Source organism: Geotrypetes seraphini, chromosome 4, assembly GCF_902459505.1.
Source record: "Geotrypetes seraphini chromosome 4, aGeoSer1.1, whole genome shotgun sequence".
In the NCBI taxonomy this organism is placed as follows: Eukaryota; Metazoa; Chordata; class Amphibia; order Gymnophiona; family Dermophiidae; genus Geotrypetes; species Geotrypetes seraphini.
The window spans coordinates 201,085,045-201,100,065 of record NC_047087.1 but is presented as its reverse complement, the minus strand read 5'-3'; the positions used below and the strand labels follow the sequence as shown (position 1 = coordinate 201,100,065).

At 41.8% G+C, this 15,021-nt stretch overlaps 1 protein-coding gene across 6 annotated transcripts in view; it reads right to left on the bottom strand.

Annotated features, from left to right (window-relative positions):
• SEC24C (SEC24 homolog C, COPII coat complex component) overlaps positions 1–15,021 on the bottom strand; it is a 220,176-nt gene that overhangs the window by 104,204 nt on the left and 100,951 nt on the right. For 5 of the 6 annotated variants that reach the window (XM_033941868.1, XM_033941866.1, XM_033941872.1 and 2 more), the window contains 2 exons: positions 3,500–3,568; positions 245–356 (listed from right to left, as the gene is read on the bottom strand). In XM_033941868.1, the coding sequence (XP_033797759.1) occupies positions 245–356; positions 3,500–3,568 (181 nt within the window). The remainder of the gene's footprint in view (positions 1–244; positions 357–3,499; positions 3,569–15,021) is intronic. The other variant, XM_033941871.1, reaches the window with a different exon arrangement.

Genomic DNA, 15,021 nt, shown 5'->3' with positions numbered 1-15,021 from the left:
ATTGATCTTTTGCTACCACCATTTTTCAGATATGGTTCTTCAGTAAAATAGATATAACACAATTACCTCTAATTCTCCTTTGATGCAGTTTCCTCAGGATAGCTGCAGCATTGCTCCATGATACATATTTACGCATACCCTCCCCATACATACAAAATGAAAAAAATCATCCGTTACATCTGGCCCTACGATAAATGTGGGATCTAGTATGCAAAAAGATGAGCTAAGTAGCCCAAATCTTTACCTTGATCTTTCACTTGGAAGTTGGTGGTGACCAGTGGTGGGACTTGCCCTCTCACCCCAGTGACAAATGGATCTGACCCACGATTGTTCCTGTCATCTTCAATCACCTGGATCTAGAAAAGAAGAGAGTTTGAATTTCTATCACAAGCAAAATGGAGGCAAGAATTTCCAGAATAAGCAAACAAGCGGTGAAAGGTCAAGACTCACTAATTTAATAAGGATGGCTTAACTTTCTTAAGTGACTCAGCATGTTTTTATTATCATCAATGGAACAAGGTGGCATGCTTTCTATTCTTTGTTTATAATAGTTTTCTCCACCCCAAGTGTAGCACTGAACACAGCTTTGTAACACTTGCTGAACCTTCAAAAAAGAGCTTTTAGCATCACAGCACACAAAGGAGAGGAATGGCATAGCTTATGGTTATATTCCAATATAATTCCCAAGTAAAAATGAATAGAAAAATGGACATGATATAAATAGTGGTCCTTTCTGGAAATAATTTTAGGTGTTTAAATCCACTGATGATAAACTAGTAACACAAACAAAAGTGCTCAAGAGATTGTGCTATTTTATTGTGCAATAACACAAACACAGGGTAAACATCAAGCTCCAGTAGCGTCTGTAAAAGAGAGACTAGGCATTTACAAATTAAAATTACCCCGGAGAAGCAAAACTCATTTCTCCCTTGACAAAGAGGTGTTCTTACAATACATGTTGAACATATTCAGAATGTGACAGGAAATCCAGTACAATCAAATAGTCTCAGTAACCAGGCTATGTTGAAGGGTTCATAGACAAAACCGCGGAAGACAAAGGCGCGCGCCGACAACTGAGCGCAAGACGGAGGTGCGCGCCGAAGAAAATGACAGTTTTTAGGGGCTCCAACGGGGGGTTTTGTTGGGGAGCCCCCCCCACTTTACTTACTACAGATCGCGGCGGCGTTGTGGGTGGTTTGGGGGGTTGTAACCCCCTCATTATACTGTAAACTTAACTTTTTCCCTGTTTTTAGGGAAAAAGTGAAGTTTTCAGTAAAATGTGGGGGGTTACAACCCCCCAAACCCCCCACAACGCGGCGCGATCTGTATATAGTAAAGTGGGGTGGGGGGGTTCCCCCCACACACCCCCCATGGGAGCTCCTAAAAACAGTTATTTTCTTCGGCACGCACCTCCGTGCTACGCTCAGTTGTCCGCGCGCGCTTTTGTCTTCCACGGTTTTGACCTGACACCATGTTGAAGTACAGGCTTCACTATATTATATACACATATACAAATACAAAATGCGAGGCTGGGTAAACAAAAATCAAGCCTCCCATATTAGCTTACTCTTCACTCAGTTGGAGAGAGAGAGGGCATATGTAGGGCAGACAGACCTTATCCACGTTGTACATTTTTTCCATAAGTTCAAGCACACGAATAACTCTTGGAAACATATTACAGATTTATAAGGAACCTTCCAAAGTACAGTGCATCTCCTTCCATGGGTGTATGAATTGGCATCAATGACAACAAAAAGCTCAAGTAACCAGCCTCAGCCTATCACCAATGAAAGAAATATTGAGAAGAGTAACAGATCAAGCTTACAGCTTAACTTTACGCAGAAAAAAAATGTAATTAAGTTTTTTACAAAATCAAAAAGTTATGAAAAAAACCCCTGTACGTTTACTATTTTCAATCTAAACACTACAGCAGGGGTTCCCAACCGGAGGTGCGAGATGGAACTTCAGGGGGGTGCAACAAAAAGTGGCTTGTGTCCCTTAGTGACGAGTCATCGCTCAGCGTGTTTCTTGAGGAGTGATAGTAGGCGGTTGTGATATAACTTTTGTAGGGGGTGTGAACGTTAAACATTTTTTTAGGGTTATGGGGTATAGAAAAGGTTGGGAACCACTCCACTACAGCAAGGCAAAAGTGCAGATGACGCAAGAATGCCAGGTTCTCTTGAGCTTGGTTTATCGTTTGGCTATTAGCATTAAAAGACTATTCAATGTTCATACATGTCCCCTACTCCACAACAATACACACGTACTCATAACTTCCCTTTGAGAGCTATCCCAATCTTCAAAACACACCATTAATCTTATACTACTGACTGCTGTCATACACATAATTGCTGTGTCTCAAATAAGGTCATGTGCCATATCCAGGCATATAGAAAAATGTCTAAGAATATATTAATATGGGATGGGCAGTGTAACAGTGGAAGACCACTATTGAACAGGTCATAGTCATGGGAACAAAGACATTGGGAGAACATTTCCAAGATGTCACTTCTTAAATCTACATACATCTTTTATTTGTTCAATCTTATGTCTCACATCTCCAAAAACATCTTAAGGCGCAGTACTTAAAAACGCTGATATGGACTAGAATTTTGAACACATCAACATAATGGAAAGTTAAAAAAAAAAAAAATTAAATTAAGATTATCACCTTACTACCTCTGCTTCCTAAAAGTATTCAAAATTGTTGGCTTAAAAATAAGAAACAAATTTTCTTTTACTAAGCTGCATTAGGTGGTAATGCAAGCCTAATGCAGGAAAAAAAAGGAATACTATGGGATGTGCTCAGGCAGCCTGCAACCTTGGAAATTTGTGCACATTAACCGAGCACCAATATTTTCCAAAAGATTTTTGAGCAGGTGTATTGGAGAACGGGTGTTCCTAACTGGTTAGCACATGGATACTGCAGAAGCCCGTACCCACCTACAAAATATGTGGCTGCACACTAATGGCAACACACAAGGCCATTGATGCAAAAAAAAAAACCAGAAATAGAATGCAGTAAAGACCCACGTACAACTGCACTAAGACCACTTTTTACTACAGCTTAATAAAAGGATGCCTAAGACTATTAACTTATATAGAAGCAAGATCTCAGGGAACAGTCATGTAAACTAATGAACATATAACAAAAGATGCGCACAATTTCCTTACTGAGACTACAATTGCTGTTGTAAATTTTTAAAAAATACATAAATTCTTTTTCACTATTGTTATAATAATTTTGCTTTCAGGGTAATCATTTTTAAGAGAAACATTCTTGCTGACCTGCTAACTCATTGGCCATGCTGCTGAATTCCTATTACCCCAGGGTGGTACTTATAGTGGCAGTTACTGAGACTGGAGAAGATGAACAGTCAGGGTAACAGGAAACACAAGAACAATGAGGTTAGGATGGGTTAGTGAGGTGAAGCCCAGAGAGCAGGCATGCACTACTGTCACTGACACAGACAACAGAAGACAGACACACTGCACTTACGGGACTAGGAATTGCATCTGGGTCTATTCTGTGCCTTGATTTCTGCTGGGGTGGCAGCTCATTTAGTTGCTTAGAAAAAAAAAAAGAGGGAAAAGAAAAAGCAGTGCACCACAAAAAGTTTGAAAGAGAAAGAATAAAATAAAAGAAATTGTTACTTTCATTTGCCCAAACCTCTGTTACCTTCTGAGTTAAAGCAGATACTTTTGAACCACAGCCCATGCAACAAGATGCAACATACACACACAACCTGTTTAAATTAAAATTTACAAAATTGGTCATTGTTTAATAATAGCTGTACTCAAGCCTTCCTGAAGCTTTAACTCAAGGAGATTACATACTACACATTTGTTAGCATGTTTCTGGGACTGAAGAACAGAACTGAACCTATGAAAATAGATCATGCTGCAAAACAGTTATCTTGATTTTTGCCCTTTGATCAATAGGTATGGAAAGTAAACAGAAGCTAACGAATGAAGCATACATTGGAGCATTAACTGAAGACCCTTTTCCATACCCAAATTGCTCTAGAAGTTAGCAGAAAATGCAGGGAGCCTAAATATACTCAGACTTATTCTGAAGTGCACTAGTGAAATAGTAGTAAATTAATTACATTTACTGACTTCTATTCCACCTTAAACCTTGCAGTTCTAGATGGATTACAATAAGAGAGACACTGGTCATTTACAGCGAAGTCACAGTTCATTACATTTTATAGAGTAGCACAACTTATCCCGACATATTTCCTGAATAACATGGCTTTTATTTCTGCAACTGTTAAGAAAGTGCTGCATACTGCCTTGATTGAATTTCTTCAAAGAAGTGGTAAATAAAGCCAAAAAAACTAAAAACTCCAACAAACTTATTTATACTACAACTTTTTCTGACTGGTCTTTTTTTTTTAATAGGTTTCATCTAGTTTTTCCAAGTTCACTATGGCTTCCAGATCTGCACTAGGTCTAGTACAGGTTTCTACTTTGCACGAGGCTGCAACCTCTATATATTTAATTCACACTGCCCAAGTATGATAAGCAAACAGTAAGCAAACTTTTACATCTAAAAATGCTCACATTCTGTGCAACATTGCAAAGGTATATGTAACATCCAATAGTACTTAGCCTGGATCAACACACACAAAAATAAGAACAACAGTAAAAGGTTACTTAAGTTTCCCCCTTTAATTCACCCAAATACCTAAAGAAGGCCACTATTGAAGGAACAAACAAATGAATGCAATAAAGCTTTTAAAACAATGTACTATTTTGACAAATGCAGGTAATGTACTACTATTTTGCATGTGCCTTTATAAATAGGGTAGAAAATGTAGTATACAACTTTTTTAAAGCTGCAATTTACTCAGCTTGTAATTATGTAGAAGGTGAACAACTAAAAGAATTATAAATAAGCTTGTATACAATCTGTAAGGGAAAGACATCATGTTTTCAAGTAGTGCGAATGCCACACATCATATGTACCAATATGAGTTAATAAGAATCCATCATTTTTCATGGGCTAACAGCCTCCTCACAAATGCCTCTCTCCTAGCTTAGATTGATCTAGCAAAACTGCTTCACCCTCACAATGCCAAGTTTCCAAGTTTATTTCGGTTTTGATATACTGCTCATTGTGTATCTGAGTGGTGTACACTTTAAAAGAAGGGAAAAAATTAAAATGATTTATAAATGATTTATAAATTAGCGATGATATGAAGGCTGCCAATCAGGTGGAGAAGGCTTTGTCCAGGGCAAGACAAATGATGGGCTGCATCCGGAGGGGTTTTGTCAGCAGAAAACCTGAAGTCATAATGCCACTGTACAGATCCATGGTGAGACCCCATCTCGAGTATTGTGTTCAATTCTGGAGACCGCACTACCGGAAAGATGTGTTGAGAGTTGAGTCGGTTCAGCGTATGGCTACCAGGATGGTCTTGGGGCTCAGGGATCTCACGTATGAGGAAAGGTTAAAAAAATTGCAGATGTACTCACTGGAGGAGCGAAGAGAGAGGGGGGACATGATTGAGACCTTTAAGTATATCACAGGGCATATAGAGGTGAAAGATGATATCTTCAGTCTTACAGGGCCCTCGGTAACCAGAGGGCACTCGCTGAAAATCAGGGGAGGGAAGTTTCAAGGTGATGCTAGGAAGTATTTCTTCACCGAAAGGGTGGTCGATCATTGGAACGAGCTGCCTCAGCAGGTGATTGAGGCCAGCAGCGTGTTGGATTTCAAGAGGAAATGGGATATTCACGTGGGATCTATAGGGGAGTAGAAGTCAGGGAGTGGGTCATTGGTATGGGCAGACTCGATGGGCTGTGGCCCTTTTCTGCCGTCAATTTCTATGTTTCTATGTTTCTATGACGGCAGATAAAGACCCAACTGCTCCATCTAGGTCTGCCCAATCTGATTCAATCTAAAAATTTGTTAGGGTTTTTTTTTCTTCTTCTTCTTTTCCTTAGCTATTTCTGGGCAAGAATATAAAACTCTGCCCGGTATTGTTCTTAGGTTCCAACTACTGGAGTCTCCGTCAAAGCTCACTCCAGTCCATCTACACCCTCCCAGCCACTGAAGCCCTCCCTAGCCCATCCTTCCCCAAATGGCCATATACAGACACAGACCGTGCAAGTCTGCCCAGTACTGGCCTTAGTTCTTCAATATTTACTATTATTTTCTGATTCTAGATCCTCTGTGTTCATCCCATGCTATTTTGAACTCCGTCATCGTTTTCCTCTCCACTACTTCTCTCAGGAGCGCATTCCAGGCATACACCACCCTCTCCGTAAAGAAGAATTTCCTTACATTGCTCTTGAGTCTCCCACCCCTCAACCTCAACTGCATTGTCTTGATAGGAAAGAAGGAGAAGGGAAAATACAAAAATGAAAAAAAGAGGACGGGTGGGTGAAAATCTTAAATCTGTCAGTGAGCAACTATCTTGCTATTGTACTAATTAGATTTTAGGAAGCATCTTAGTTTCTACTCATATGCATCATTGAATAGAAATGTTTTAAGATTAGACTTAAATTTTGTGACAGATGTTTCAAGACGCAGATAGGATGGAAGAGCATTCCAGTGTGTTGGGGCAGTTTCAGAGAAACGGTTTTACGTGTGGTATCATATATAATTTGTCTAGGAGAGGGAACAAATAGGTTTTGTTTACTAGAACGTAAAGATCTGATAGGGATGTGAGGAATAAGTAAATAGTCAATATAGCTCAGAGACTTTGAAAGTAAGAAGCAAAACTTTGAAAATTATCCTATGTTTGATAGGCAAACAATGAGCCTTGAACACTAGTGGAGTAACATGATCGTATTTTGGCCTTCGTAAGAAGTTTGACTGCTGTATTTTCAATACTTTATAATCTTAATTGTTTTTTGGGTAATGCCCTGATATAGCACATTGCAAAAGTCCAAATGTGTAGTTACAAAAGAATGAATTAGGATATTGAGAGAAAGTGGTTCAAGTAAAGATGAAATAGATCTTATTTTTAATTTATAGTAACATTTTTGCACAACTGACCTAATCTGATCATGAAAGGACAACTTCCTGTCAAAGATAACTCCAAGGATTTTTATGGTTTTAACCAGAGGAATTGAATTACCCCTCAACAGTATTGGGGCCATCAATTCTTCATTTTCATTGCAACTAAAAAGAGCTTTTGATTTAGTGGCGTTTAATGAGCATTTGATCTCTTCGAGCCATGTACTAATAGACTAGATTTTTGGTGTTTTTTTTTTAAATTAATTTGTAAGATTTCTTGAGGATTCTGAGGATCTAGAGCAGGGGTGTCGAACTCAATCAGAGAAGGGGCCAAAATCTAAAATCCAGCCTAAATCGCGGGCCGAATGGTTTACTGAACAGTCATAAACTGACAATGTTAACCAGAAATGTGAATTTAAAATGAGTGGAACAATCTTTTCCTTAACAGTGCTGTTAACCAACTCACATGCTATCAACCAAAACAGTAATATTGGTATCAAGCAAAACAGTAATATTGGAATGTACCTAAAATGCTCATTGTTTTGTTTTCTGGCTAGATGTCTGGCACCGTTTTCCCCGTATCAATGAGTCAATGTTCGGTTTTATTTCTTGGGCTGTAGCAACCCGCAAAACAGCATGGAGGTTGTCATCGGTAATGCATGATCTGTGCTTGTTTTTGTTCAGATTCATTATTGAAAACATCTGTTCACAAAGATAGGTGCTCCCGAACATGGATAGAATACGGGCAGCATGAAGTCGGAGCTCTGGTATTGAGTCAGGGGGCAGTAGAGGGTAGAAGTCCTCAATTTCAACATCCTGAAACCTTGATTTCAGGCCACTGTCAGACTGAAGCTCGATTATCTCCATCTGAAGGTGATGGGGCACATTGTTGACATCAACTGTAAAAGGATTGGCAAAGATGTCAAAGCCTGAGTGCTGTGTTCTAAAGTCAGAGAAGCGCCGCTCAAATTCACTTAGTAAACGGCTAACTTTGGTAGCCAGCCGACTGCAAGGAAAAGTACCAGAAATAGTGGTTGAGATACTCAAACAAACGGGAAAGTGGGCAAGATTGTCCTGTTCCAGTTGGGACTTCCATAGTTGAAGTTTACGCTGGAATGCTGTGATCATGTCAGACATCTTCGTGATGACTTGTTTGCGTCTCTGCAGCTTCAGATTCAGTTGGGCGAGATGCTCGCATATGTCACACATCATAGCAAAATCACATAGCCAGGCGGGATCCGACAGTTCAGGCAAGGGCTTTCCTTTACTTTCCATGAAAAGAGCAATTTGTTCTCTGAGCTCAAAAAATCTTTTGAGGACTGCGCTCTTGCTCAGCCATCTTACTTCTGTGTGGTATGGCACGTCTCCATGCTCTGCACCCACCTCCTGTAAAAACTGCTGGAACTGGCGATGATTCAGGCCACGTGCCCTTATAAAGTTAATAGTTTTAATGACTGTGGTCATTATGTCATTCATGTCCAGAACTTTTCCACACATAGCCTCTTGGTGGATAATGCAATGATAAGTAATCAAGGGTGTGTGGCAGTGACTTTTTTGCATTCTTTCCTTCATTAGTCCAACCAAGCCTTTCTTTTCTCCGCACATTGAAGGTGTGCCATTGGTAGTTAGCCCCACCAACTTTTCCCAGGGTAATTTAAAATTATTTATAGATTTCTCCACAGCCTCAAATATATCTCTACCAGTCGTCGTCCCATGCATGGCAGCTACATCCAAAAGTTCCTCAGTGACAGAGAGGTCGGTCTTCGTAGCACGTATAAAGATGGACAACTGCGCTGTATCAGTGTTGTCTGTGCTTTCATCGATAGCAAGTGAAAAAGCGAGATAACTGCATGCCTGTTCGGCCAGCTGTGATGATAGATTTCCTGAGAGTTCTTGAACTCTGCCTGCAATGGTGTTTCTTGACAAACTGACAGTTTGAAAACTCTGTATCTGGTCTGGGCATACTTTCTCACACACTTTTAGCATGCATTGCTTCAAAAAGGCACCCTCTGAAAAACACCTTGAAGTACGGGCAATTTCTTCAGCCACTATAAAGCTTGCTTTCATTGCAGCATCATTTTTCGCTGTAGCCTTTGTAAACATTTGCTGCTGTGATTGTAGTTTGCCTTTTAGTTCTTTAACAATTTTATGCTTTTCTTCCAAAGTATATTTGCCATACTTAACATTATGTTTGGTGTCAAAATGACAACGTATATTGTACTCTTTCATCACCGACACTGTCTCATAACACAATATACACACTGGTTTGCCCTCACTAAGCACAAACATGTATTCATTTTCCCATTTGTCATTAAATTGTCTGCCTTCACCGTCAACTTTTCTTTTCCTGGACATTTTGGGATCAATATTGGCAGTAAAAGATGTAGTTTATTGGAAATCTGCGTTAGAATGAAAAAGTCAGTCAATAAATGCCTGGCTGGGTACAGATAGCAGATTCTGTTGCGATTTTTATGCCTATGCTTTATGCCAGGAACTGGCAGCTTCTGCTGTGTATTTTTTTTACATAGTTCCCCCCCCCCCCCGACGTCCGATTCACCCCAAGCTGGACCGCTCGCACGCACCTGCACCCCCACCCCGAAGGACCGCCGACTCCCCGACTCCCAACACGATCGGGGCAAGAGGGAGCTCAAGCCCTCTTGCCCCCCCGACTCCCCGACACGATCGGGGCAAAAAGGAGCCCAAGCCCTCTTGCCCCGCCAATTCCCCAACTCCCCGACAATATCGGGCCAGGAGGGAGCCCAAGTCCTCCTGGCCCTGGCGACCCCCCCCCCTCCCCCCGCTAGTTGTTCGGGCCAGGAGGGAGCCCAAACCCTCCTGACCACGGTGACCCCCTACCCCCACCCCGCACTACATTACGGGCAGGAGGGATCCCAGGCCCTCCTGCCCTCGACGCAAACCCTCCTCCCCCCATCGACCGCCCCCCCCAAGAACCTCCGACCCCCCTGGCCGACCCCCACGACACTCCCACCCCCCTTCCCCGTACCTTTCTGTAGTTGGCCGGACAGACCGGAGCCAAACCCGCCTGTCCGGCAGGCAGCCAACGACGGAATGAGGCCGGATTGGCTCATCCGTCTCAAAGCTCCGCCTACTGGTGGGACCTAAGGCTCCCGGGTCTATTCTGATTGGCCCAGGCGCTTTAGGCCCCACCAGTAGGCGGAGCTTTGAGACGGATGGGCCAATCCGGCCTTATTCCGTCGTTGGCTGCCTGCCGGACAGGCGGGTTTGGCTCCCGTCTGTCCGGCCAACTACAGAAAGGTACGGGGAACTGGGGTGGGGGTGTCGTGGGTTCGGCCAGGGGGGTCGCGGGTCGGCTGGGGGGGTGGTCGGAGGTTCTTGGGGGTGCGGTCGATGGGGGGAGATAGATAGCAAGTACGGCCGGCGAGATCACAAGCCTCCTATGTCACCGCGCGTCATTGTGATGAAACGCAGCGGCGTGCAGTGATGACAGCGCGGTGCGGGCCACATTGCAAGGCCTGGCGGGCCAGATTTGGCCCGCGGGCCTTGTGTTTGACACATGTGATCTAGAGTGTGTAGTAATTGAATGTCATCAGCAAAAGCATAAACAGTAAAGCCAATGTGCCAGAGTAAGAAATAGAGCTAGGATAAGATTAAAAAGAAGCCAAGATAGAATTGAGCCTTGAGGAACTCCAAAGTCTAATTTATATTGTTTTGAGGTTGACTCGGGTAGAATTACTTGCTAGGTACGATTTGAGAAATAAGATGTAAACCATTTGAGAACTGTTCCAGAGATTCCAGAAGTTTTTAATCTATAAAAGTAGTAGCGAATGATCCAGTGTCAAAAGTAGCACTAAGATCTAGTGAGATAAATAGAATGGAAATTCTGTGATCAATATAGTATTGAATTGATTTGAGAAGGCCTATTAATTCAGTTGAATGATTCCGTCTAAATCCTGTTTGATTTGGATGAAAAGTGTTGGTCTGTTCAAGAAATTCTGATAGATGAGGATTTTACCAATGAAAATTGGTCTATAGCTAGAGCAGTTAGAAGTTGAGTTCTTTTGATCTTTAAGTTTAGGAAAGATTATGGCTTGTTTCCATAAGGAAGGTACCTGTAGATAAACTGTTGGTGACCATACTATGAATGGACCAAAAATGTTAATGTATCATTTTACTATGATCGGTGGAATCACATCTTGGGGTGCTTTAGTCAATAACATGGATTGAATAATAAGTGTAAGGTTGGTCAGAATCAGGGTGGGAAACAATAAAAGATTGCTAACCGGCAGATGGGAGCATTTTACTGGCGAATTTGATGGTAAAATAGAGGTAGTGCCTGCATAAATATCACGGACTCGTATTTTTTCTTTAAAGAAGGCAATAAGGGCTGATGCTGTTGGTATGCAAATATTATTGTGTAAATATTATTGTAAGTTCTCACTATGGAATATAATGCTGAAACATTATGCGCCTTTTATATCTGTGAAGAGCAATAGTGCCTTTTTGTTTGCTGGATTCTGGATTTATAATAGGTTGAGAGTTCCTTGTAACAATTGTGAGTAGCTTCAGAGCTTTGTCTCCAATGTCTTTCTGCCAAGCGAAGCTAGAATCTCAGAAGAATAAGATCTGTGGTGATCCAAGGATTTATTTTGGTTTGTTTTGAAAAGTATGTATTTCAATGGGGGTTATATGGTCAATAAGAAGCCTAGTAGATGTATCAGAGAATTTGGATTGCTCTTCTACAGAAGTTAAAGAGAATGATTCTAGTTGGAGATTTAATCTGTAATGTTTGTGGGATTGAATTATGACAGGTTTCGAGACTGATATGTAGTCAACATAGGAAGAAATTTATGAGATGATTTCTGCCCACAGAAGATAATTAAGTTATGGTCAGTCCAGGGTAGTGAAATATTAGATTTCAATCTGAATGAAGAAGTACTTTGATTTGGGATAAAGACCATATTTAAGATATGATCTGCAAAGTGTGTAGGAGTAGTAATTAGGGGAGTTAAAGAGAGATCAGTAGTTAAGGTTAGAAGATCTGAAGAGAATTTTTTCCATCATCAAAATGTAGATTAAAGTCTCCAAGTATAATTAGATGATTAGAAGTTAAACAGTGCTCAAGGATGACTGACTGTAGTATTGCCAGAGAAGATGTAGAAACTGGAGGTAGATGATAAATAAGCAAACAAATCTATTAGTCCTTTCTTGACCTTGAATTGTAGAGATTCTAAATTCGAATTAGATAGAGGTTTCAAAGGAGAGTTGAAGAGATGTGTAGTAGATAACTGCAATACTTCCACCTTTTCTACCGGACCTATTATGTGTATAGAAGGAAAACCCGGAAGGACAGGATTTATCTTCTGATAGCCAGGTTTCAGTTAGGCAGAGTATGTGCAAATTATAGTAGCATAATAAATCTTTAAGTAAATTTTTTTTCTTGATGGAACAAACATTAATGAGACCAATGTGTATATCATCTGTTGGCTGCAGAGAAAGCTTTCCCTTCGAAGAGGGGAGTTGTTAGTAAAGGAATTGGATGAAGGACTCTGGGCCTAGTAGTAATTTTAGATGGAGACAGAGTAGTTATTTCATCTGCCCCAAATGGTAGGAATAGGGCATGTAAAGCTCATAGTTAAAGTAAGATTAATGAGTGAAAGTATTGTCAAAGTTAATTTTAAAAAGAAAGAATAAAAGATTAGGAACTCTCATGATGTGCACGAAAGAGCGTACAAAGGAGCAGGATCTGCTCCTTGTGCACATCATTGTGGCATGCGCTGCAAGGTGCTCTGATTAAATAGTAGACTACTGGCTCCAACTTCCAGGAAGGCAGGAGAAGGGTGTAACAGCGCTGCCGCTAACGTGGTGGCATTCTTGATTGGCTAGAAGACGACAAAGCACCTAAGGGAGGAAAGACAATGTAAGCAAAAAAAAACACCCCCAAAATAGTAGTAAAATAATATCTAATGACCAGGTGCAGAGTGAGCTTGCATCGCAAGGTGCTCCGATTAAATAGTGGACTACCGGCTCCACCATCCGAGAGGTCAAGAGCGGGAGGAGGGTGTAATAGCACCACTGCTAATGCGGCGGTGTTCTTGCTTGGCTAGAAGACGATGAAGCACCGGCTCCAACTTCTGGAAGGGCAGGAGCAGGTTTTGTCTTTCCTACAGCCTGCCTGGACCACTATCCTTTTCTGGCTTCCAAGTACACTGATAGAAAGAGCAGTGCTTCCACTAGTGGAGCACAGACTCCCCCCATCAGCTGTGCTTTACTGCAGCACCACCACTGTGCATAACTTGCAGCCCGCTGCTCAGCTCCCCTAGAAAAGCCAAATGGAACAGTGGACTACTCACAATACTGTGCGCTATGCACCAGCCCATTTATACAAGTGCACACAAGCAACCACAAATCACACAAGTAACCACTGGATATTATACCTTGAATCTGGTCAAATAAGAAGCGTGTTACATAAGAACATAAGCAGTGCCTCTGCTGGGTCAGACCAGAGGTCCATCATGCTCAGCAGTCTGCTCACGCGGCAGCCCATCAGGTCCAGGACCTGTATAGTAACCCACTATCTGTACCCTTCTATCCCCTTTTCCTTCAGGAAATTGTCTAATCCCTTCTTGAACCCCAATACCGTACTATGTCTTATCACACCCTCTGGAAGCGCATTCCAGATGTCCACCACCCTCTGGGTAAATAAAAACTCCCTAGCATTGGTTCTGAATCTATCCCCTCTTAACTTTTGCGAATGCCCTCTTGTTTTTATAGTTTTCGAAAATTTGAAGAATCTGTCCCTCTCCACTTTCTCTATGCCCTTCATAAATCTTGTAAGTCTCTATCATGTCCCCTCTAAATCTCCGCTTTTCTAGGGAAAAGAGCCCCAGTTTCTCTAATCTTTCAGCATATGAAAGGTTTTCCATACCCTTTATCAATCGTATCGCTCTTTTCTGAACCCTCTCGAGTATTGCCACATCCTTCTTAAGGTACGGCGACCAATATTGAACGCAGTACTCCAGATGCGGGCACACCATTGCCCGATACAATGGCAGGATAACTTCTTTCGTTCTGGTTGTAATATCTTTCTTGATAGTACTTAGCATTCTATTTGCCTTCTTAGAGGCCGCTGCGCACTGTGCCGACGGCTTCATTGTCTTGTCCACTATTACCCCCAAGTCCTTTTCTTGGGTACTTTCGCCCATTACCAGCCCTCCCATCTGTTCAGGTCCCTTTGTAAATCTTTGCAGTCCTCTTTAGTCCTAACTCCATTAAATAGTTTGGTGTCATCTGCGAATTTTATTACTTTGCACTTTGTCCCTGTATCTAGATCATTTATAAATACATTGAACAGCAGCGGTCCGAGTACCAACCCCTGCGGAACACCACTCGTGACTCTCCTCCAGTCCGAGTAGTGGCCCTTCACTGCTACCCTTTGCTTTCTACCCGCCAACCAATTTTTGATCCATCTGTGTACGTCTCCTTCCACACCATGGTTCTTCAGTTTCCGTAGTAGTCGTTCATGGGGTACCTTGTCAAAGGCTTTTTGGAAATCTAAGTATATGATGTCTATGGGGTCCCCTTTGTCCATCCGTTTGTTTATTCCTTCGAAGAAGTGCAATAAGTTCGTTAGGCACGATCTTCCCTTGCAGAAGGGAATCTTCCCTTCCCTTGTTGGCTTATTTTCATCAGTTTATTCCTTTCTAGATGCTCACCGATGCTGTCTTTTATCAGCGCTTCCGCCATCTTCCCCGGAACCGAAGTCAAGCTTACTGGTCTGTAGTTCCCCGGGTCACCTCTTGATCCTTTCTTAAAGATGGGCGTAACATTAGCTATCCTCCAATCCTCCGGGATCACGCCTGTTTTCAGGGATAGATTACAAATTTGCTATTTCCTCCTTTAGTTCTTTCAATACCCTAGGGTGGATTCCGTCCGGGTCCGGAGATCTTCTTGTGTACATCCTCAAGGCTTACCTCCATGGATATTTTTTTTTCTGCTTGATCTCCTTTGAAGATTTTTTCAGGTTCCGGCACGTTGGATGTGTCCTCTTTTGTAAATATTGACGAAAAGAA